At 46.0% G+C, this 25,410-nt stretch overlaps 1 protein-coding gene across 1 annotated transcript; it reads right to left on the bottom strand.

The window, feature by feature from the left end:
* Positions 1-5,733: 5,733 nt before the first annotated feature.
* NLRP11 (NLR family pyrin domain containing 11) lies at positions 5,734-11,266 on the bottom strand. Its single transcript, XM_075537811.1, has 2 exons — positions 10,984-11,266; positions 5,734-7,187 (listed from the first exon to the last, which is right to left on the bottom strand). The coding sequence occupies exons 1-2, from the start codon at positions 11,264-11,266 to the stop codon at positions 5,734-5,736; spliced, it is 1,737 nt and encodes a 578-aa protein (XP_075393926.1).
* Positions 11,267-25,410: the final 14,144 nt, after the last annotated feature.

The following is a 25,410-nucleotide window of genomic DNA, read 5'->3' as shown; positions in this document are numbered from 1 at the left end:
CTTTGGGGAAATAAGCATGTAAGTCAGGATCAAGTGTTTTAGATTCTTGTTATGAGCGGTGGCCTTGAGCAAGTCTTCACATAAGACATTGGGAGCCAGATACGCCAGCCTGCAACACACAAAATCGGTTGCTAGTTGCTGGTCAGTCCATTCCGATTCAACAAGAGCCTTGTGGGCACAGTAGAACTGAGCACAGGCTCTAGTCAAGGCTGTGAGCTTTCAAAGGCTGATCACTGGCCCTGGTTTCTGGGGGAAGTTCTGGGGGTTTGAACCCTCAATCTTACTCACCCACTTGTGTTGCCCAGCGGTTCCAAACATAAAGTGGAGGCAAATTTAGACATGAAAATCACATGAGAGGGCAAACATCTTGTTTGCAATTTCACGTTCACCGCAGGCTAGGTTGGCAGAGTTTTGGTTTGATCTCATCCTCCCACCCTGGGGAAGAGTACCGTCACCATTTCTCTAGTTCTGCTGGCCTTCCCTGGTGAGTGATCTGTACACCGTGGTGTAAGCGGTCTTTCTCGCGTGTGCGTGCTTGCCTAATCTGTTCGTTTCTATCTCAAATGTGATGGGTTAGCGTGCACTGGGAGAAATGTAAGCCATATCACTGAAAACTTGGAGAAAAAGCAGTGAGCGGAAACCTACCAGCGATGGATGAACCTCCACCAGACTCAGTTTTGTTACATTTTCCCAAGTGCCTGGCTTCAGACACAGCCAACACTGGATCCAACCTGAATCTGCATCACAGAGAAAATGCTTGTTCCCAAAGGGGATTGCTCCACAGGTGTAGGGTTAGGATTTACAAGACTTTGTATCCGATTGAAGGCATGACAGTGGGTCGTTACCATATGTATATGCATTGGCCTCCCTTTAAAGAGCTCCTGTGAGGGACCTTGCTCTGGTCTCACCTGAGATCAGGCAGGAAGATTCTACAGACAGGACATGGAGACTTAGGTCACATCAGTAATGGATCAGAACAAGAGTAAAGTGGTTAAGGCTTGGGGCGTTTTCCAGAATCAGGAGTTACTCAGTCAATTGGCACAATCGAACTCCTAAAGTTCACATTCGACATCCTAGTGTCTGGGGCCCCAGAGGCTATGCAAACAGCCACCGCGAACACACAAACCATTGGCCTCTGGGCATATGGAACCAAAGAGTAAGGATGAAGTCAGATTCGCAAGAAAGTCATCTCCAGGGCTATTTGCAGGAACCACGGCCCTACTGCCTCACCTGCCCCAAGACCAGACGGATCCTTCTGGTTAGGACTATAGTGAATGAAGCCTTCTAGCATGGGAAGGCGGGAAACGTGGATCAGGACTGCAAATTCTTCAAAAGTCCACACTGGCTTGACTGGTTATGGCTGTAAGACGAAAACTGTTCTTCCAAGATACTCTTTAAACCTTGAACCGGAACGAGCCCCTGTGGTCACCTAAATAAAAGACGGGCTCACAAAATAACGAGTCGCCTGTGTGTACCGCGCCCCTTAAGATAAAAATGTCAAACATCTATAGGAGACCAAGCAATTCCGTTTCAAGTGACATGAGTCTGTAAGTGGGCAGGGAAGCTAGAGGAACGGTAGTAGAACCACCAGGATGGAAATGAGGAGGAGGAGGAGGAGGAGGTGCAAACACGGCGAAGAACACAGTCCACATCATTGAACAATTTGGGGAGAAATGGGAACCGAAACTGTGATGTAAACCTTCAATGAAAACTTTTTTTTTTTAATTAGGAGTTTCCAATAGTCTGCGTGTGGGGTGTAAAAAAAACGGGGATAAAAAATAATGCCCAGAGATTTTCATTATTCCCTGTGAAGTTCAAGGGAAGCATCAAAGCAATAGCTTTCGCCATGGCCTCCATTTGGGAAAGATAACTGGGAGTCCATGAAGGATGGCCGAGCAGAAGGTCAGGAGGGACCCAGGTCCCTGATAACCTAAGTATATGTGCACCAAGCTTCTCTATAAATGGAGAGGCCTGGGAGTGCATTACGTAAAGCACTCGACTGCTAATCAAAAGGTTGGCAGTTCAAACCCACTAGGCACTCCTTGGGAGAAATATGTGGCAGTCTGACTCTCCTCTAGACACGGGAGTGGAAAATTAAGCTGTAGGGGCTTAGACCACCCTTGGAACATGGGAGAGTATTCCGTTGTGCCCAGTTCTACTGTATCCTATAGAGTCACCATCCACTGGAAAGGACACGACAGTATTCAGTGACTAATTTCCCCAAAGAGACAGCAAGGTATTCCTTCATTTAACTTTTATAATACACATTAGCTTTATTTAATACAAGGAGGCTTCACCATTTTACGAAAAAATCCCTCATATTTAAATGTTGTTGGCCCATGTACGTTTGAAGCCCCTTGTATATTAAACGGGTAAAGCCCCTGGCCACTTCCAGCGTAGGATCTCCCTGTTCTAGAACAGTTTCTCATTCGATAAACCCATTGCCATAAGCCTGTTCCAACTCACGGTGACCCCTCTCAGACGGAGTCGTTTCCAAACCCACGGGGGCAACTCTGCTCTGTCCTAGGGGATCACTAGGAGTCACAATTGACTCGGTGACAGTTGAGCTTGAGGTTTTTATAGAGTTTCTAAGCCTGTAATCTTTCCAGAGCTGGTTGCTACATTTGCCCTCCTGAGGAACAGCTAGTGGGTTTGAACTACCAGGCTATCAAAAGCTTAATCATTGTACCCCTAGATTTTTTATAAACCCCATTAACACTGACCTTAGTAACCAAGAGGAGCCCTGGTGGTGTAGTGGATTGGGCTCCTAATGGCAAGATCAACGGAACCTCAGGACAACGAGGCTTTCTGCTCCACTAAAGAGTGACCGTCTCAGAAACCCACAGGGGCAGCTCTACTCTGTCCTGCAGGGTCACTATGAGTTGGCATCCACTCGTCTACTGCAATCCCTTCAATCCCATCGCTTATACTATTCTTCCCTCTGTTTCCCATTTCCATTTCTCCTTCTTGCCTAAACCTTTCTACTTCAGCCTTGGGTAGATACTATCCTTGTGGTCTCAAATGGCCGATCATTCTAACATGGAATGGGGGTTGTGAGTTCAAGTCCAGATGGATCTGCTTTCTTTTCTGGGAAACATTAACAAGGATATTAGTATTCTCTTTTCCCTCTACGTTTTAGATAGTCACCTATTTAATTCCTGTATATCGTATTCCTTTTATCCTGTGGGGACACTGTCTTGTATGCTGTCCCCAGCGGAGGAGATGGAGGGGAGTACCGCTGCACCCAGGGATCCCTTTGAGGAGGAGAGAGACACTGATACCTGCCTGAGTGTTTGAAGTTGACAGTTGGGATGCATCAGTGCTTTACTGAGAATCCTTTCAAAGACATCATCGAGACAGCTGTTAGAAATTTCCAGCTCCCGGAGGACTGTGGTGTGGAGCAGAGAGCAAAAGTCTTTCCAGTAGAGAAGGCTCCTTATCTGCCTACATGGAGGAAGCAAACGGTAATGAGCCAGTGGGCATTTACATTTGACTAGCCATGTTCATACTGAGAAGTATACTCTATCAAAGTCTTTTTTCAAGAGCAACTGTTATGGAATCAAACTTTATGCAAAACCAATCAAACAAACAAAACGTCGAATCCAGATCAATCGCCGTCAACCATGGCAGCCTCATGTGTGTTGGCACATGAGTGATCTTTTTAAAAGAAAACCACCAGGACTTTCTTATGAGGTACCGCTGGGTGGTTTGAAACCACCAACCTTTTGGTTAGTAATTGATCACTTAACTGTTTACCCCACCCAAGAGCTCGGGACTGGGCGGTGTTCATTCTGTTGTTGTACATGGGACGGCTAGGGGTTGGAACTGAGCTGATGGCTTCTACAACAACAAAAACAACCAGAGCTCCTAGACTTAGTACCAAGTAGGAAAAGATAAACTAGGGTCAGGTAGGGGGAGGAAGAGAGAGTGGAGCACATCCTGGCCCATCAGGCCTGGAGGACGATATCCCCGCTCTGAGCAGCCAAAGGACACAGTGGACGATGTGGCTGATCCCACTACGAGACACACAGTCCCTTGATGGCCCAGAGCCCTAAGGGGGACAACACTAGAGACTCGGTGTCGGGACTGGCCCAGACTGACGTTGTGACACCAAGGCAAACCACTAAAAGCATGCGGCAGAGCAATCGTGGGAGCAGAGCAGGGAGCCCCTGAGGGAGTACCAGGGACAGACTCTGGGGCCAGAGCGTGGCACCCCATCGGACCTGACTGAAGGACACACCTAGAGATCAAAAATCAGACCTTGATCTATTTACAGGTTTTTCTTTCTTTAAAAAAAAAAGTGTTTTTTCCTTTAATGAATTTATTCTTCTATGGGTAAAAAAAAAAAGAAAAAGAAAGAAAAAGAGAATCTTTCCTTGACATCTGCTTACCGAAGGGTCTGGGGAGGAGACGAGATAGTCAGGGTGCAGGGTAACAACAATGAAACATACAACTTTCCTCTAGTTCTTAAAGGCTTCCTCCCCACCACTATCATGATCCTAATTCTACCTTACAAATCTGGCTAGAACAGAGGATGTACACTGGTACAGATTGGAACTGGAAACACAGGGAATCCAGGGCGGATGTTCCCTTCAGGACCAATGGTAAGAGAGGTGATACTGGGAGGGTGGAGGAACGGTTGGGTAGAAATGGGGAACCGATTAAAAGGACCTACATATAACTTCCTCCCTGTGGAATGGACAACAGAAAAGTGGGTGAAGGGAGACGTTGGACAGTGTAAGATATGACAAAATAATATTAAGTTATAAATTATAAAGGGTTCATGAGGGAGGGAGGGAGGAGCAGGGAGAGGGGGAAATGAGGAGCTGATATTAAGGGCTCAAGTAGAAAGCAAATGTTTTGAGAATGATGACAACAAATACACAAATGTGCTTGACACATGACTGTATGTAAGGATTGTGATAAGAGTTGTACGAGGCCCCAATAAAATGATTTAAAAAATATGGTCAGGTATAAAGAGCAACACCCAAAGCCATGAAACTGGAGATGATTCTTTCATCAGGCAAGAAACCATCGATTATGTGAGAGACTCTTAGGATGAAGATTTGACACAAACATTACACGTTCTGTGTGACAACATCTTAATTTTTAAGAAACATATCAGTTCGCCTACACCACAAGTCTGAGGAGATTAGATTAGACCAGTGGTTCTCAACAGGGAGAACCTTTGGCCTCCCATAGACTGTTGAGTTTTCATGGTCAGAACCAAAGGCAGGTGAGGTGCTATTGGCTGCTAGCAGTGGAGGCTGGCAATGCCACCGCACATGCTAGGACACATAGTGCAATCCTCCCAACACCAAAGAACAATCTGACTCCCAATGTCGATAATGATTTGCTCGAACTCCTAAACTCCGGATCAAATGGAAACAGATCTTTTAAATCTCCGGTCCAGGTCAAGATTAGATGAAATAAAATTCAACTCATTTTCCCTTGCTGTCTTGTTATGGGGAGGTTTTAGGCACATGGGGAAAACAGAATTTAAGAAATAAAAACTCACTCATTCACTCACTCATTCACTCACTCACTCACTCACTCATTCACTACTCACTCACTCATTAACTCACTCATTCACTCACCCATTCACTCATTCATTCACTCACCCACTCACTCACTCACTCATTCACTCACTCATTCACTCATTCACTCACTCACTCACTCACTCACTACTCACTCATTCACTCACCACTAAAAAGAAAAAAACGAAATAAAACCTCACCGAGACTTTGACATCACCTTGATTTGTTCTGAAAAGAGATAACAAATACGAAACCTAAGTGTCTCTAGTGCACAGCAGTGCTTGAGACAATACGCTGAAGCCACCAGGTCTTTGTTTTTTTCAATCAACACGGCGGCTTCTACAAAAGGCTTCATGACGTGTTTCACAAAGTCTTCCTCCTGGTTTTCTAAGAGACAATGAAACAAAGGGAGATGGGAGTCCATTGCTGTTGGGTTAGTACCCAAGAATTTTATTTTCTCTACGAAGTACCTCCGGTGTTTTGCTGGACATATTTGACACCCAAAAGTTGTCTCAAGAATGTCTCTCGTCTTCTCATTAAGAAGACCAAAAATGTACCGCATGACTGGACTAAAATCATTGTATTCTGTCCTGTTGCCCAATTCTCTGTGAACCGAGGCAAGCGGAACAATCGTCAATGGCATCATGTAGGCCATGGCTGCGCAGAACTCCTGGACCTGCAGGTGTGTGAACATGCAACAGTCTGCCCGTTTACTGCTCTGCACCAAGATCTTCCCGGCCTTCAGCACAGAAATATCAGCTTTGGTAAATCCAACACTTTGGAGGTCTTCATTGCTAAAGTCAAATATGTTGTAAAGCAGTCCTTCTAAAGCCAGCAAACACACCCGCTCCAGTAGGATGCGGCAATGCTCAGTGGCAGCCACACCAGGGTACGAGGTCAATTCATTGCTGAGAAAATGGGCGTATATGTCCGTCGATGTTTGGAATGCAAATTTGACATCATTCTTCACGTCCATGTGCCGACTCAGAGTTGTGCAAGTGATACAGCACAAGACGGGAACCTTGCACAAATCCACAAACATTTCATTCTCCTGGACAAGTTTGAAGGCTGCCATAGCCCTCGCCTCATTTTTATAGAATAACTCAAAATACTTCTGCCTGTGGTCATCAGCAATATTCAGACTTAGATAGTATTCACGTATCCCCACTGTGGCCAGGTTGGCAAAAGGCCTGCTTCTGCTGGAGATGAGGAATGAGGATCCGGACACCACTGTCCTCTTCAGCAGACTGAGCACAAGTACCGCGACTGGCACCTTCTTCCTGATGTCACTACACAGAGTCACTTTAGCCATGTTCAAGGGAAACTTGATATTGTCCAAATCCTCGAGGACAAATAAGAGCTTCTTGGGATCAGATAGGACATCCACCACAGGTGCCTGGCCATCCGGCCAGGCCTTGGAGAGCAGCTCAACAAAACTGGTGTCGCCCATCTGGTTTATATCATGCGAACTGAGTAAAACAAGATGTGAAAACACTTGCGTCCACAGGTGCCCTTCGCTCCACATCAGCATCATCCTTTTGATAAGCAGGGTTTTCCCAGCTGCTTGATCTCCTATCAGGAATACATTTGAATTGCCATCGCCGTCAAAGATTTTTTCAAAAAGGCAGAAAAAGGATGGGTTAATTTCACCTAAGAATGCATGGTGAACCATTGAATAAAACTTGTCTTTCCATTGTGTCATGAATTGTATGTAGGTGATCATTTTGTGCGTCTCTGCGTTACCTATGCAGATGAGAACAGAAGAAGGGCAAAACACAGATAAATGTCCAAACGGTATAAACAATTTCCCTCCATTTCCACTTCCAACCAATCACCAGAAAGACAGAACCACAGTTGCTTCAAAAGTAGATTACATAAAGCTTAACGCACGGACTCACAATGTGTCGGAATCAACAGGATGACAACCGACAACAACCCCTAGATTATTCACTTAAATCCTAGCCAGGGATCAAGAAGTCACTCAGTAGTGGTACATCAAACAACAACTCAGGTCATCACCATTTGCCCGTCAGTTTGTCGTTCCGTGGTGGCTTGTGGGCTGATGTGGTGCTGGAAGTTATATCCCTGGTGTTTCAAACACAAGGAGGGTCACTCAAATGAACATGTTCCAGCTGAGATTCCACACTAAGAGCAACAAACAAGTGGCGAGAAGAACTCTGAGGAAAATCGCCATTGAAAACCTGATACATGCCATCTAAACATTGTCAGATACTGGAGTCCTAATGAATGGAAGTGGAACATTGTCCTAGGTGGTGCCAGAGGGCGGGCCCCTGAGGTCAGAAAGCACCCAGCATATGACTGAGGAGGAGCTGCTTTCTCAAAGTAGAGTCGACCTGGTGACTGGGATGGAGGGAAGCCTGTGAGAGTACAGCTTCCAGTACCTCCTTTTTCGGATGGGGCTCAACTCAAGGAAAGAAGAAACAGCTGGGAAAATCTAACCATCAGAACTTGGAATGTACATTGGAAGGTAGGGAGAATGAATCTAGGAAACTTGGAAGTCGTCAAATATGAAATGGAATGCTTAAAGATCAACATCTTTTGTATTTTTGAGCTGAAATCGATGGATATTGGCCATTTTCGATCAGAAAATCATATGATTTGTTATGCATGGAACGACACAATCAAGAATGATGCAGCATGTGTTGGCCAAAAAGACATTTCAAGATCTTGAAGCCCAATGATGTCTGTATTTGGATTTCCCTAGAAGTGCATAAATATAATCCTATGAAAACAACTATCATTCACATTTATGCACCAGCCTACAAAGCCGGTGATGAAATAATTGAAGAATTACACCAACATCTTCCACTGGAAATTGATCAAATGTGGACTCAAGATGCCTTGATTGATAATTGGAATGCAAAAGTTGAAAGCACAGATGAGCAGTAGTTGGAAAATATGGTCTTGGTGATAGAAACGAAGCTGAAGATCGCTCGATAGACTTTTGCCAGACCTACAACTTGTTCATAGCAAATACTTTTTCAATAAGCCAACGGCAACTATACACATGGACTTCCCCAGATGGAATACACAGAAATCAAAGGGACTACATCTGTGGGAAGAAAAGATGGAGAAGCTCAATTATTAGCAGCTAAAACCAGGCCAGGGGCTGACTGTGGAACAGACCATCAATTGCTCAGATGTAAGGTCAGGTTGAAGGTGAAGGAAATGAAAACAAGCTCAACAGAGCCAAAATAAGTCCTTGAGCCTATCCTACCTTGAGATGTTTGGGAACGTCTCAGGAACAGAGGTGACATATTAAACACTAATGACATGAACTGTGGGAGAACACCAAGAAGAACATTCAGAAAGAATGTGAAAGTTGTTAAAAAGACAGGTGAGAAAAAAAAAAGACAGGTAAGAAAGAAAAGATCAAAGTGGATGTCAGAAGAGACCCTGAAACTTGCTCTTAATAGTACAATAACTAAGGAAATGGAAGAACTGATGAAGTCAAATAACTGAATAGACAAAGGGCAGCTCAAGGAGACAAAGTCAAACATTATAATGAAATATTCAAAGACCTAGAGTTAGAAATCCAAAAAGGAAGAACAAACTCAGCTTACCTTAAAGTGAAAGAACGCAAGAAAAACTCAAGTGTTGGGTTGTAATATCGGAAGATTCTATGGACAAAATATTGAATGATGCAGGAAACATGAAAAGAAGATGGAAAAATATATACAGAATCATTGTACCAATAAGAACCAAGTGGACATCCCACCATTTCAGGAGGTAACATCTGAGCAAGAACCAATGGCGCTGAAGGAAGAAGTTCAAGCTTCACTGAAAGCATCACCCAAAACAGGGGCCCAGGACTTGAGAGAACACCCATTGAAATGGATTCAACAAGCTGATGAAGTACTGGGCACACTGACTTCTCTGTACTAGGAACTTTGAAAGACAACTAGTTGGCCAACTGACAGAAGACATCCCTATTTGCACCCATTTCAAAGAAAGGTGGCTCAAATTATAGAGCGATATCATTGATATCATATGCAAGTAAAAGTTTGCTGAAGATCATTCAACAACAGTTGCTGAAGTACATGGACAGGGAACTGCCAGAGGTTCCGTTTAGATTCAGAAGAGGACGTGGAACAAGGGATATCATTGATGATGTCACATGGATGTTGGCTGAAAGCAGAGATAACCAGAAAGATGTTAACTTGAGAAGGCAGCCGACTGTGTTGATCTTAACAAACTATGGATAAACTTGAGAGGCAAGGGAATTCCAGAACAATTCATTGTGCTCATGTGAAACTTGTACATGGATCAAGAGGGAGTTATGCAGACGGGACAGTGGAATGCTACATGGCTTCAGGTCAGGAAAGGTGTGCATCATCAGGGTTGTATCCTTTTGCCGTACTTATTCAATCTGTATCCTGAGCAAGCCAGAGAAGGTGGATTATGGAACGACTCATGTGGCATCAGGATTGGACGAAGGCTTATTAACAAGCTGTGGTATGCATAGGACACAACCTCGCTTGTTGAAAAGGAGAACTTGAAGTTCTTGCTGACGAAGATTGAGGGTTTCAGCTGTCAGTATCGACTCCAACTCATTGAAAAGAAAGCCCCAGATCTCACAACGGTAACGTCATGATAAACGGAGGAAAGAATGAAGTTGTCAAGGGCGTTGCCTTGCTTGGATCCACACAGCTTACAGAAGTAGCTGTCAAGAGATCACAGGACGAGTTTTATTGGCTCCATCTGCTGAGCAGAACCTCGTTGGAGTCTTGAGAAGCAGGGCGGTGACTTTGAGGACTATCGTGCCTGTCCCGAGGCATGGTTTCTCAGTTTCCTCACAAGCACAGGAAAGGTGGACATTGAAGAGGGAACGCCAAAGAAGAGTCGATGCATGTGAATTGTGGTGCGTGCTGGCACCCGATCTCGAAAGTGCCGTGGACTGCCAAAAGAACAACAACAACATACTCTGTCTGGAAGAAGTACGGCCAGAGTGCTCCTTGCAGGCAAGGATGGCAAACCTTCATCTTACATACTTTGGACATGTTATCAGGAGAGACCAGTTCCTGGAGAAAGACCTTGTAGTTGGTGAACACAGTGAAGGGGCAATGTTTCTCACTGACCTTCAGCAACATAGAGTGACACAGTGGCTGCAATGACAGGCGTAAGCCTAGGAACTATTGTGAGGCCAGTGCAGGACCGGGCAGTGTCTTATTCTGTTGTGCATCAGGTTGCTGTGGGTTGGAATGGTCTCAATGGCACCCAACAACAACAAATAACAAACAACAACAACAGCATGAATCAGCAAGTCACATGACAGGATACCCATCACATCCAAACCACCACCACTGGCGACATCCTGGATTGAATACTAGCCCTTTCCCGATGGAGGATTCCTTATCAAAGCAATTGCAATTCCTGCAAACCATCCGTTGGCCACACCCACCGACCTCTTAAAGAGCCCACTCACGTGTCCGCCTGTTTTCCATAATCTTGCAGAGATCCTGACGACTGATCTTCTGAAAGATGCAGAACATGATCTTCCAGGTGACCTGTGGCTCATAACTGGTTGTCAATATCGCATCGAGATCCTCTGGCGTGGCTTTCTTTAGCTGAAACCATGGGATCTCTGTCAGTCCAGCATCCAAAAGTTCCTTGTTAAGGCCATCCTTAACGGTCTGAAATTCGTCGGCTCGGAGTCTCTCCAGCTGCCACAGGAGGTTGGAGTTGGCCTTGGGACTCAAGGCTGCCATCTTGCTTCCGACTTCCAGAGGGAAAAGATCTCGGGAGCAAGCAATGAAGGATCTGGAATATAGACGGTAGATGTCTCACCCGCTACTTTGTGCAATGTTCCTGCCTCAAGCTATTAAGGCAGGCGTAAGAGTGATCACGGGTCCCTGGTTAAGAAGGAATACGGAATCAATCTAACAAGACGGAACCGGGGAACTGAACGAGGCGGCGGTGTCCCCTCATTCATAATTCACAGAATAGAAAACACACCGAATCTCACTGGAGTCCAGGTCACCTGTGGGGTTACGTTTGCTGGCCTGGAAAGATGCGTATGACCCACTGTCATGAAATGAAGGAAAGCAATGAGTGGGAATGATGCCTCCACTTACGGGAGCTGTTAGCTCAGTGTGTCAGTGTTTCAGGACATGTGTCATGGAATTAACATGGCAGGCCCGGCTTCTCTCGAGAGGTTGGCCGTGGTCTAGCATTGGGGGACCCGGACTAGGTAGGGGTGTGGGGGGATTTCACCATCCCTTAAGAGCCTAACGGAGGCTAAGTTGCTTGTGCAAACAAAGTGGATTGTGTCGAACACTTAACTTTCCTTATGGGAATAAGTTCGGTTTGTGTTAGGCAGAGGGTGTCTAGGTGACCCTTCCCCACCCCGGAAAGGACCCTCAGAACCCGCCTCGAGTTTCTACCAGCTTCCTCGGTAGACACCATTTCATCTTCATTCTCACAAGTTGAGACTAAAGGAATGAAGTATGTCCCGGGAGAGAGCTTTTACATTTCATTTTCTCTGGACTTAAGGGACTTTTCCCTTTCCCAGTTGCAATGTGCATCCCTCTAGGGCAGTGGTCCTCCACCTTCCTCACGCCACGGCCCTTTCATACAGTTCCTCATGTGGTGGTGCCCCCCCCCCAACCATAACATTATTTTCGTTGCTACTTCATCACTGTCATTTTGCTCCTGGTATGAATCGGGCGAGCCCTGCGACAGGGTCCCTCAACCCCTAGAGGGGTCACCAGCCACAGGCTGAGAACCACCGCTCTAGGGTAATACATCACTCTGTGAGTCTCCCCTGAAAACTGTCACAGGTAAAAGCTGGTGCTCTTCGAACCCCGCCACACAAGCCAGTCCCCAACCAGTTGACCACAACTCGCGGTGACCCCGTGTGCTCTGCGGGGCGTTTAATAGCTGTGGAGGCTTAATCGGTTTTTAATGGATTTTCAGGGCCAGATCACCAGTCTCTTTTCCGAGGTGACTTGGGGGTGGGGGGAGGGTGGGTTGGGTCAGACCTCCAAACTCTCCGTGAACAGGCAAGCACAGAAACCCTTGACATCACCCAAAGACTTCCCCTGGCATAGAGGGAAGGAAGCAAGAACGAACTCCATGGCCCGGCTTCTAACCCACACAGGCATCCGAGCTACCTTCTTGTTCTTCACAGCAGGTGGCATCACTGTGAAAACTCCCCAAGCCACAACGAACAAGAAGGAAGGGGATAATGTTCACACAGGTCAAAGAACGTCACCGAACCGGATGGAGACACGTGAATTGGTATTCTGTTCCGTTGTGTATATTCTCAGCCAGGCACAGGACAAAGTCATTGTTGAACCAAAGAAGCATGGCAGGATTGTGTGGCTAAGCACCCAAAGACATGTTAAAAGCAGGAGTTGAGAGCACGACCAGAATCCAAAAGTCGTTATTGCCTTAATTAAAAGTCACCTGCCTCTGTTAATGAAGAACATTTGTTGCCAACAAATAGCTCTCCACCCCTCGCCCCCAAAAGGCGGCAACTGACATTGCGCATGCGCCAGCTGAGACCCGTGACACAAATAGCATCACCCGTCCCAGCTGAACACAAAGGGATCGGGTGACTGGAAACTTCTCTAAAGTTGATACGTATTTCCAAATCCATTAAAACACTTAATGCATTTTTAAATAGGATGGAACATTACGGCAACATTAGGGCATTGATAGTCACATTTTAGAAATGATACTGAGCTGTTTGCCATAGCAAGAAGATAGAAACAAATGTCCATCAGTAATGTCCTAAATGTCCATCAGTAAAAGAATGGATAAAGAAACCCTGCTACATCCACACAACAGAATAGTAAGAACTGGTTTAAAAAAACAAAACAAAGAAACAATGGCAAGTCATGAAGAACCTCATGACATCCATGGACCTGGAGTGGATGATGCTGGGGAGAAATTAGTCAAGCACAAAAGGATACATATCGTGTGAGACCACGGATATAAGGGTGGGAGGACAAGATAAAGATTTTCAGACTAGAAGGAACAGAGGTAGGAGATTGCCGAAGGGAAGAGTCCGAGAGAGGAAAGAGACGCAATGGGGTAGAGTGTTGATGGGTAGTCACTTGGGTGAAACAGAAGATAGTCCACAAGAAAAGGTGACTCTAGAAGAGTAGTCAAGGGCTGGGGGAAGGGTAAACTACTGGGGGATTTGCTTAATACTTTAAACTATTGAATACAAATTTCATCATCTGAAATGTAAAGCCCCCCAACCCCACCTGAGGCACATGCGTTTTTGTTTTTAATGACACCGAGAAAAATGGACTAACAGCTAAGATGTGAGGGAAGCACAAGACCTCACTTCACTCCGCATACATACAAACTCCAGGGAGGGCGACAGTTGTATTTTTAAAGGAAATATGATTGGGACTTAGTAAAGACATAACATCATGCATATGATGTTTACATAAATCTGATGTTATGTCTATATATCGGCAGTCCTCAACGTGTGGGTCGCGACCCCTTTAGGGGTTGAATGACCCTTTCACAGGGGTCACCTGAGACTGTTACCCACACTACACCATGATTCAAGACAAAATTTCATTGATTTGTCATTAGAATTATTCCACAATATATAATTATATAGTATTTTTATGATTCATTACTATGCTTTAGTTATGTTCAATTTGTAACAGTGAACATATATCCTACCTACCAGATATTTACATGATGATTCATACCAGTAGCAAAGTGACAGTGATGAAGTAGGAACAAAATTAATTTGATGGTTGGGGGGGGTGGCCACCACAACATGAGGAGCTGTATATTAAAGGGTCGTGGCATTAGGAAGGCTGAAAAGCACTGATGTGTGTATATCACACACACACACATCAGTATACACAGTACACACACACCTCTGATCTTAGGGGGGAAAGTGGAGATAGAATAAACAGGAAAAATTGAATGAGAGCCTGATTAACAATCAGTCTTAAAGTGAGGAGTTTTGCTCAGCGGTCCTTGAATCTGTGTGAGGGGAGGCACACTTTGGAAGGGGAGGGTGAGAACAGCTGCCCAGCTTTGAGGATATAATGTCATGAATTGTACACGTAGAAATTGTTGAGATGGGGTATAGTTTGCTATATTTCCCCACAACAAGTCTCCATGATAAACTTCGTTAATAACTGAGCAAATGTGAACAACTCAATAGCCATCGAAGTTGAAAAGACGAGAAATGATAAATGACTAAAACATGCACGTACAACTAGGCAGACGCAAGGCGGGGTGCAAGAAGTTGGTGGGGGGAAATCCCATGTTCTTTTCATGTCACTTTCCCACCAACTTTTGGAAGCCCCACGTCCTACTCCACATAGTTCAGAAATTCCAAGTACTCACTGATAAAAACAACAACCAAGCATTGCAGGAAGGACATTTCCTTCTTAGGACTCCCTGAAGGGAAATCACTAGGGGTGAAGCTTTTGGAATACTCATACAATGTCATTTAAAGCATCCTATGTGGCAGTGCCATGGCTTAAGGACTCGGCTGCTAACAGAAAGTGCCGAGGTTCAAAACCTCCAGACACCAGCAGAATGATTTGGTGGCCAGTGTTCATCGATTGTTGTTGCTGGTGTTAGGTGCTGTCAAGTCAGTTCTGACTCACGGGACTCTGTACAACCGAACAACAGAATGCAACACTGCTGACCTCACAACTGTTCCCTAAAAGACGACCACCTTGGAGGTAATCTGGTGATCCCCCCCACCCATGCCATCTCGTTGGCACTCTGAGTCAGCAACGACCACCGTGTGTCCTCTGTAACAGTGTGGAGTCCTTGGGTGATGGATGTCAAGAGTTAAGGAGCTTGACTTTGAGACCAAAGTTTGGAAGTTCCAACCCACCCAGAGACGCCCTGGGAGAGAAGACCCGATGATCTACATCTGCATAATGAACTTTTGAAAACCCTCTGGGAGGAAGTTCTAGCTGGTCACACTCAAGGTTGCCATGAGTTGGAAGTGATTCAAGCACAACCCCATTAAAAACAAAAACGGGCAGAAACGGGTGCCGAAAACATATGTGTGTGTATAATTTTTTAAGAAATAAAAACAAACAAAAAAGCAAGGGGTGGGGTTCTACACCTGATCATGGAAAGATCCTTCTATTGCTAACATTTTGCACATCAAAGATAAAGCGCATGGCCCACTGTGAGGCCATAGTGAGAGTTTCCGCATTCAGGGGGAAAAATAAAGGAAAAAAAATAACACACAAAAGTCAGAGAGCTGAATAACGTAGATAAAAGGATCTTAGCAAATTGCTAAGAAAGGTAACTTACCCACCCAGCCTAGCTGCAGGCGTCCTGCCCCCGTTCCTAAAGCACACAGCCAGAAAATGATAAGAAATAGACCTTTCTCACGCAGTGATTGGCTGTAACGTCCTCGCTCTTCATCATTGGTGAAAGCAGGCTCTTGATGACCAAGACTGTGAAGGAAGGGAAACGGCTTCCCTTGAGTGTTTCTGCCTGAGCTGAGCCGGCCCAGCTACCCACAGCCCTTTCTGGGGTCTGCTGATTGGAAGATGGCTCAGCCCTACCTTCTGATGTTGGCGCTCTTGAGCCACCTGTCTTGGATCATCCTATCTCGCTGCTATCAGTTGCCTTCGAGGAGCTCCCGTCACAACCAATCGCTGCATCCGAGAAGGAAGCGTGGCTCACTCCGACACCGTCTTCTTGATCTTCGACGGGTGGACTCCATGGTTGTGGCTACTATGTTAAGCCATCTCATTTTCATAAACCCTCTACCTGACCAAACATGGTGTCCTATGCTAGTGATGGGCCTTTCCTGACGATGCCTTCAGAGTAAGCATGGGCCATTCTTGCTTCTCAGGGAGCAGTCTCGTTTTATTTCTTCTCGGACAGATTGGCGCCTTCGCCTGGAAGTTGACAGTGTGTTTAAAAGCCCTCTTCCCTCCCATCGCCGTCCAAACACTTCCATTCTTCTTCCATCTTCCTTCTTATTGGTCCAGCTTTCATATGCTCCTGGGGTGGTAAAACCTCTGAGAGACTCATCAAAACCACTAAGTTGGTCAGTGCCCGAGGAAGAGAGCTTGTTCACCCACACTGGACTGCAGACAACCATCTCTACCACAAATTCAGAAGGAAAATCCTACACAAATTGACATAAACCCCCAACACAGGGCCATCCTCCTCGGAAGGATGGGATAAAGATGGGCGAGACGAATGAAAGCATATCTGTGTGGAACAGGTAACAGAATGCCATACTTCCTTAACCCAGGTTGGTTTTGCCACACATTGGAATCACCTGGGGGAGTCGTTACCCGACGCTGATCCCCACCTGCCAGCTCTCTGCTGGAACTGGTTTGGAAGGCGATCTGGATAGGAAGCATCTTTGTAACACCTCACACATTTAACCGATTAGAAAAAAAAAAGATTGCCTCAATAGATGAAGAAAGAGAAATCTAGAAGGTCATGGTCTGTTCAAGTCCCCAAGTGTAACTTTGTTCACTAGGGAGGAAAGTCCCTTCCTCCACCCAATGTCGCCAAAGCGCCACACCTGTTGTCTTAAGGCAAAGCCTGGTGATGTGATTGAATGAGAAATAAACACTCTTAAGCGAAGGACCTATAGAAGCCAAACCAACCAAACACACTGCCATCAAATCGACTTTAATTCATCATGATCCTGTAGAGCAGAGTAGAATTGCCCCCTTTGGATTTCCAAGACTAAATCTGCTTAGGAGCAGAAAGCCTCCTCTTTCCCCTTCAGAGTACCTAGTGCAGGCGGCCTCAAACTATGGTCTTCGGGCCATATACGGCCCACCGAGGACATTTATCTGGCCCACCGGGGGGTTTTGCCTTCGCTGCCTGCCCTGCTTAGCAGTCGACTCATCCAGTATGCATAGGAATTTGTTCATAGATTTTTTAAAAAAAACTATAGTCCGGCCCTCCAACGGTCTGAGGGACAGTGAACTGGCCCCCTGTTTAAAAAGTTGGAGGGCCCCTGAAGTGGGTTCGAACTGCAGAACTTGCAGTTAGCAACCCAACGCTCAACAAACGAAACTGGCTGAAGCTCTACATGCGTCGTACACAAACGACAAAAGCAACGACAGCCGGGGTTCAGAAGCCACGAAGATCTCCAACACACGAAAGCAACACGCCTGACAAGAATGGGAGCAATGAGAGGACAGTTCACAAAAGAGGGAAAGGACCCCTTCGTACGCATATTAACAAAATTCGACATTATGGATAATCTTGTAAAAGGCTAATGAAAGCAATCATGAGATTACCACTTATCCAATATCTGGCGAGCATGTTTTATCGTGTTGGTAGTGGTCCTTGAGGTGCAGCAAGGGGCACATTCAGATGCCTGTAAGGGTCATATAATTTGGTAAAACCCCTCAGAAGTAGATACGTCATTACCTGATGCTCTTTGCTGTCACCGGGGTTCCAATGCCTAGTACAACAAAGGACCATCCTGCCCATGCCATCGTCTCAATCGCTTCTCTGCTGGGTCCCTTGATGGCGCCGCTGTGTTAATTCATCTCATTGAAGACGACCCTCTCTATCACGTGGAAGCCGACCCTCCGCTTCACCGAGCATAATGTCCTTCTCCAGAGACTTGTCTATCTTGATAACAGGTCCAAGGTGAGAGTGAGGCAACGTCTCCTCAACCTTCCTTCGAAGGAACATTCCGGCTGTACTTCTTCCCAGGTTTGTTCGTTCACCAACCCCATCATGAAAGGGCTTCCATTTGTTCTTCTTTATTCATTGTCCAGCTTCCACATTCATGCGAGGCAGCTGGGGAAAACACACACACACACACACACACACACACAACTAGGGCTTAGATCACCTGCACTTTAGTCCTCTCTGACCCAACAAGTCCATCCTTTTTACCCAGCATCTCGGGCATATAAACTAGGGGACCATGTATAAGGATGTTCTAAACAGCGGTTCCGATTAGTCCAAATGGAGAATGAGGCATCCATGCACCGGTGGTAAGAGGGATATACTCATACATGGAAACACTGTAGGGCAGTAAGAACGCATGGAATGCAGCTAAAGCCAACTGACATCGATAAAGCTCTAAAACATGACGGCGACTGAACGGAGCAAGCCACCGAAGCATAGATACGCTAAGCCACTCTCCAGAAACAATCCAAACTCCACACATCTCTTCCAGGAGGCAGTTGCCATGGAGGCAACTCTGACTCACGATGACCCAGTGGGTATCAGAGGAAACTGCCCAGGAGGTTGCCTGCTGACTGGGTTTTCAGCAGTAGAGCTCCAGGTCTTTTTTCCACGGTGCCTCTGGGTGAACTTCAACCGCCAGCCTTCGGGTAAGAACTTCAGCCAGGAACATCATGCTGTTCTGCTTGCTAGTTGCTGCTGAAGCACATACAACCCCTAGCGACTGTGCATATAACAGAGTGAAATATTGCCCGGTTTGGTTTCCTTCCGTTTGTTTTATTTTGCTTTTACCAGCTCCACGATCCTTGGTATGTTTGAGCTCATTGTGATGTATGCCCTACCAGCCAACCTCATTGAGGGTTACCTCACCGACCAGCCAACTCATTGCCAACGCTGACTCACGGTGACCCTGTAGGACAGGGTAGACCTGCCCCTGTGAATTCCCGAGACTGTAACTCTTTTTGTTCCCCCATAATTAATTTTTTTGTTGTTTTTGAAAACCTACCCAGCAAACCAAGGGCCAATTCGACAATTTCCACCTCCTATAATTCAATGGCGCAGATTACATGCTTCAAGTTGTTCACTCATTCTCAGCCTCCTTTTATTCTTAAATTCTTCTTTCCCTATTTACATCAACTTGCTGGCCCTTAAGACTATTAACTCTTTTTTAAAAAAATTAATAAATCACTTTATTGGGGGCTTTCACAGTTCTTGTAACAATCCATAGATCAATTGTATCAAACACATTTGTCTATACATTGTCATCATCGTTTTCAAAACAGATTTTTTTTCCTGCTTGAGCCCTTGGTATCAGCCCCTCTTTTTTCCCTCCTTCCTCCAACCTCCCACCCTCATGGACCCCTGATTAATGATAAATTATTATTATTTTCATATCTTACACCGTCTGTTGTCTCCCTTCGCCCACGTTTCTGTTGTTCATTGACCCCGGGGTGGTGGGGTGATGGTATACGTCGATCATTACAGTCAGTTCTCTGTTTCTCCCCCTTCGCCCCCTACCTTCCTCCGACCCTCATGGTATCATTTCTCCCATTACTAAGACTGTAACTCTCAATGGGAGTAGAAAACCCTGTCTTTCTCCCATGGAGCGGCTGCTGGCTTCAAACTGCTGACCTTTTGAATCACAGCTTAGTGCATAACCACTACCTTAGGGGAACATATATCGATGGGAGACATAAAAGGCAAGTGAAAAGAATTAAGGAACATAAAACTCACTCCAGCAACAACCACCGAGAGCACAACAAGCATGAGATGGTGCCGGGCTAGAGGGAGCCTGCCAAGGTGCTGGTTGTTGGGATTGTTCAGATGCGTTCTGATCAGAGCGGTTTCCGTTGAGACTATAGATAATCCTGAAATGTTTCATTCCACTGTCTACGCCCCTTCCAATGCATTGCCTATCTCACGAGGAGAAACGAAAATCATGTCACTTAATTAAAAGAAGATTCTTTAAAGAAGACACAAGATCGTGCTTCTGGAAGTCCGATTCTTGGTACATTTTTAGCTTTCAATGAACTTCAGGGATTACTTTAATAGCTATGAGGAAGCAGGGGCAGCGTGAAGGCCATGCTCAACAATGAAACATGGACCTCAAGCCTGAAAACCCAACACCTGTCTACCTACTCAGAAACACATCACTAGTATTCATTGGGCTCCTCTTAAATACCAGGTGGAATGCCACCTCTTCAGGAAAGACCAGTCACTACAAAAGGACATCATGTTTGGTAAAATATATTGTCAATAAAAACGAAGTAATCACTGGGACCACTTAATTCTAGCCCCAATCCAAGAACAGTTGGGTCTTATAACATGGCCTGCTTGGTCCTTGCCTTCATGAAGAGATCCCTGAAGATAAGGGTGCTACAGCAAAGCGGCGAAGAAAGCCGATAGTGCCCGGCTATCAACTGGAATCGAGTCTGGGGTCTATCTAAGTGAGGTGTCAACTAAGTCCATACGGAAGAAGCACACCAGCCTGTGCGGTCCAGAGACGAGAATAACAAAATCCAAATCTGATGAAGGAAAAGGTATCAGAGCTTAAATTGTGAACACTCAATTTGTACAAGACTATACAGGACAGAGGGAGCCCAAAGTCCACCTGCAGAGTATTTAAACAGATTGAGCCGCTGGCTGATCTCCTCTAGCCACAAGCAAGCAATGCAAACAGCTTCACTATCAGACAGAGACTATTGTAAACTTGTAAGCTTTTGTAAATTATGGTGGATGGAACTCCAATATAATATGATAGTCACTTGACCTCCTTCTTGACCCAACCAGAATTTGCTCTAGACTTAAATATTCCTTTTTTTCCACCACAGAAATTTCTTCTCAGAAGGAAGAACCCATCACAAAGTTGGATAAGTAGCCCACCCTCCCCAGGGGGACGGATAACAGAAAGGTGGATGAAAGGAGACAACGGAGAGTGTAAGACACTAAATAACAATAATAATATATAACATCAAGGATTCATGAGGATGACAGGGCCAGGGGCGGGAAGAGGAGCTGATACTAAGGGCTCACGTAGAAAGAAACGGTTTTGGAAATGTTGATGGTAACATATGTACAAGTGTGCTTAATACTATTGAATGATGGGTTGTTATAAGATGTGTAAGAGCCCGGAAAACATAAGGAAATAGAGGAAAGGAGTAGGAAGCAAAGGGCATACATAGAAGCCTAAATACAGACATGTACATATGCAAATATATTTATGAATATGGGGAAAAAAGACATATGCGCATATATTTATAGGTTTAGTAGTAGGGTAGCAGGTGGACATTGGGCCTCCTCGTGTACATTTCCTTGATACAAGAGCACCTTGCTCAGCTAAACGGTTATTTCATGATACCCACCTTCCTGACATGATCCCTGAAGACAAACGTGTGCATAAGCAAACGTGGTGAAGAAAGTTGATGGTGCCTGGCTATCAAAAGATATAGTGCCTGGGGTCTTAAAGACTTGAAGGCAAATAAGCGGCCATCTAGCTCAGAAGCAACAAAGTCCACAGAGAAGAAGCACACAAGCCTGTGTGATCACGAGGTGTTGAACGGATCAGGTAGCAGATACCAAAGAACAAAAACCATCATTGTGTGATCACCTTCCCACATAAACGCTGAAGACAATTGTGTGCATAAGTAAGTGTGGTGAAGAAGGCTGATGGTGCCTGGCTATTGAGAGATATAGCGTCTGGGGACTTAAAGGCTTGAAAGTAAACGAGCGGCCATCTAGCCCAGAGGCAACAAAGCCCACATGGAAGCAGCACACCAACATGTGTGATCATGAAGGGCCGAAGGGACCAGACTTCAAGCACCAAAGGTGGAGGGGGAAAAAAATCATATCATTGTGAATGAGGGGAGTGCATGATGGAGACCCAATGCCCATCTGTAGACAACTGGACATCCCTTGCAGAGGGGTAGTGGGGAGGTGAGGAGTCACTCAGGGCTCAGTGTAGCAATAATGAAACTCACAACCTTCCTCTAGTTCTTAAACGCCTCCTCCCCGCAACTATCATGATCCCAATTCTACCTTGCAAACCTGGTTAGAGCAGAGGATGCACAGTGGTACAAGATGGGATCTGGAAACACAGGGAATCCAGGACAGGTGAACCCCTCAGGACCAGTGGTGAGAGTGGCAATACCAGGAGGGAAGTGGGGGTAGCAAGGGGGAACCAATCACAAGGATCTACATATAACCTCTTCCCTGGGGAATGGGCAACAGAAAAGTAGGTGAAGGGAGACTCCGGGCAGTGTGAAAAAAGATAAAATAATAATTTATAAATTATCAAGGGTTCATGAGGGAGGGGAACGGGGAGGGAGGGGGAGAGAAAAAAGGAAAATGAGCTGATTCTAGGAACCCAAGGGGAAAGTGAGTTTTGAGAATGATGAAGGCAACGAATGTATAAGTGTGCTTTACACAATTGATGTATGTGTGGATTGTGACAAGAGTTGTATGAGCCCCAATAAAATGATTAAAATATATATATAAAATAAAAATTTGGGGGAGGGAGGAGGAGGGGGAATAAAAAGGAAACCGAGCTGATTCCAGGAACCCAAGTGGAAGGCGAATTTTGAGAATGACGAGTGCAACGAATGTATAAGGGTGCTTTGCTCAATTGATATATGTATGGATTGTGATAAGAGTTGTATGAACTCCAATAAAAAGATTTATTTAAAAATAATAAAATAAGAATTTTTTCTATGGCTTTTGAAATATTGCTGGTGGTCTTTTCTTACTCTTTATTTTTTACTTCTCTATTTTTTTCTTTCCGCTTCATTTCGGTTTTGTTATTTATTACTTCTGTTAGGTTTCCCAGTTTCCGAAGCACAGGAGTGCACACATGGAGACAATAACTGATCTAAGAGCTTATGGGAAACAGGAGGGGAGGGGAATTGGGGAGCAAACAGTGAATGTGGGAGGGGGTGGGGGCACTGGAGCGGATCGAGATGCAATATAGATACCTCTTTAACAGCAACTTAACTATGGAAGCGTATGACATGTGAATATTACATAAATGAAAGAATTAAAAGAATTTTTAGCGAGGGATCCTGTCGAGATAGATGGGAGCTACCAGAACAGAGCCACACAGACACCGATGGCTGCCACGACGGTGCAGGGCCGGGCCATATTCTGTTCTGCTCCACAGGGGTTTTCCTGAGTCTGATCCACTGTGATGGCACCTGGCACTACTATTGGGCGCGGTGACAGAAAGCTGCCGGTGACCATCTAATACTCCTCCAGGAGCTGAGAAGCTCAGAAAGGAACGGAGACTGTGGAGGATGAATCGACTCCCTAAATTTGTCACTGGGGGAAGACTGGAGGAGCCGTAAAGAACCTCTCAGGGTGCATGGGTAAGCGCTTGGCTGCTGACTGAAAGGTCAGTGGGTTGAGCCCACCCAGCCACTCTGAGGGAGAGAATACGTGACCATCCGATCTTGTAAGGATTCCTCATGGCCACTGAATCGTTTCGACTCACAGTGAACCTATAGGACAGGGTAGAGCTGCACCCTGGATCTCCAACACTGTAACCCTTTATGGGAGTAGAAAGCCTCCTCTTTCTCCCACAGAGTGGCTGGTGGTTTCAAACCGCTGGCCTTGGGCTTAGCACCCGAGTACACCATGGGGGCCTAGAAAACACTGTGGGCCAATTCTACTCTGTCCCACGGGGTCAGTATGAGTTGGAGTGGGCACTACAAGGTGGCAAGGGGGAAGAGGGGGAGGGGGAGGACGGGAAGGGGAAGAGGGAGGGGGAGGAGGAAGAGGAGAAGTAAAGCTTTGTTCTCCATGAGTTCTGGTCTGTTCATCAAAGACAAGGCCCAGGTGATCCAATGAGAAAAGAGGAATCGTTGACCAATCACAGGGCACTGTAGCCTTTTTCCTCCCAGTCCCAAGCACCATCCCTGAGAACCAACAAGGGGAACCTGGCGTGGTGAGTCAGTCAGTCTTCCACTGGCACCCTTCTCCTTCCTATCTACTCAAGGGCTGTTTGGGCTCTTTGGGTCCCCTCCTGTCTCTTTCCTCAACCTGCCAGAAAGGGTTCTGTGCGTCCTTGCTCTGAGGCCCTGAATTTTTATTCTTCAACATTGCCAACGCTAGTCAAGAGGTTAGACCGGGGGTCGGCCAACTTTTGAGACAAAAGGGCCAATCCCGTTCCTCCCAACAATCTGAAAATTATTCGCGAGCCTTACAGGTATGTTGCGGACAAATGAAACCGCCGTTATCTGAAGTACAGCCTTTCAAGTTTTCGATTTTACATTAGAGCCCACGTGTGTGTCCCAGGAGCGTTGCATGTGACTCTCGAGCTGTGGTTTGCCGACCCTTGAGTAGCGGGAGGGAATGGTAAAGTGGGGTGGGAGACAGTGTGTGTGTGTGGAAAAGACAGAAAATTTAAACATGTCACAAGGACCACTTTATTAAGCCTTAAACAAGACAAAAAAAACCCCATTTGGATGCGGTGGCCTGTCGTGGAGTCTGTCCGAAGGATTCACAGGCATGTGGCTAATTAGGCACGATCGAAGCCCAGGGAAATCCAGAATCATGATTGCTGGCGAGTCAACTCATTGCTGTCGAGAGCAGGCAGGAAGAAGACCAGAGTTCGGAGAGTATCCCAGTTGCACGCTAGATACGCTCCCAGGCTTGGTCCTGTGGGCCTGCAGCCGCCCAGTGGTTCATTATCGTGGCATGACTGGTGCCATGCGCCCCGGGACCCCCGCTTCCTGGTGACTTGCATCTGTAAATCATTAAGGACGCACTCAGGCAAACTTACTGCGGACAACGCTGCCCTTGCCCTGGCTGGCCCGCGAGTTGTAGTCTACTTTCAAACAGAGGGCACCCCGAGGCTAAGCTACCCACCCCCCCACCCCCCCAGTGCTGGTGAGTGGTCAGAATGAACTCAGGTGGAGCTGGAATTTGTGTCAAGACTCCACACGGAGGTAGGACTCTCACTGTGACCCACGGCTCTTTCCTGACCAATTACTTTGTAATGGGAGCTCTTCTATGACACAAGGGTGGTTTCTAACACCTGTGTCTGCTGTTGGCACGCGCTGTTAAATTCCCAGGTGGATGCCCTTAGCTGCTAAGTGAAAGGTTGGAGACTGGCATTCACCCAGCGGCATCTCAGTAAGAAAGCCTGGCGACCCACGTTGGAAGGAATCCGAGACTTCTAACCTCCACCGAGGATGGTTTACTCGGACACAGGCCGCCGTGAACCTGAGTA

The sequence above is a fragment of the Tenrec ecaudatus genome, chromosome 18, assembly GCF_050624435.1.
Source record: "Tenrec ecaudatus isolate mTenEca1 chromosome 18, mTenEca1.hap1, whole genome shotgun sequence".
Taxonomy (NCBI): domain Eukaryota; kingdom Metazoa; phylum Chordata; class Mammalia; order Afrosoricida; family Tenrecidae; genus Tenrec; species Tenrec ecaudatus.
Note: the sequence above shows the minus strand (reverse complement) of the source record. Positions and strands in the feature narration are given on the sequence as shown.

Excerpts from the sequence above, each read along its gene's own strand:
- NLRP11 (XM_075537811.1), bottom strand. The coding sequence starts at position 11,266 with ATGGCAGCCTTGAGTCCCAAGGCCAACTCCAACCTCCTGTGGCAGCTG. Across the intron at positions 7,188-10,983 it reads TATGGAAAACAGGCGGACAC|GTGAAATTAACCCATCCTTT; the intron begins GTGAGTGGGCTC and ends ATGCATTCTTAG.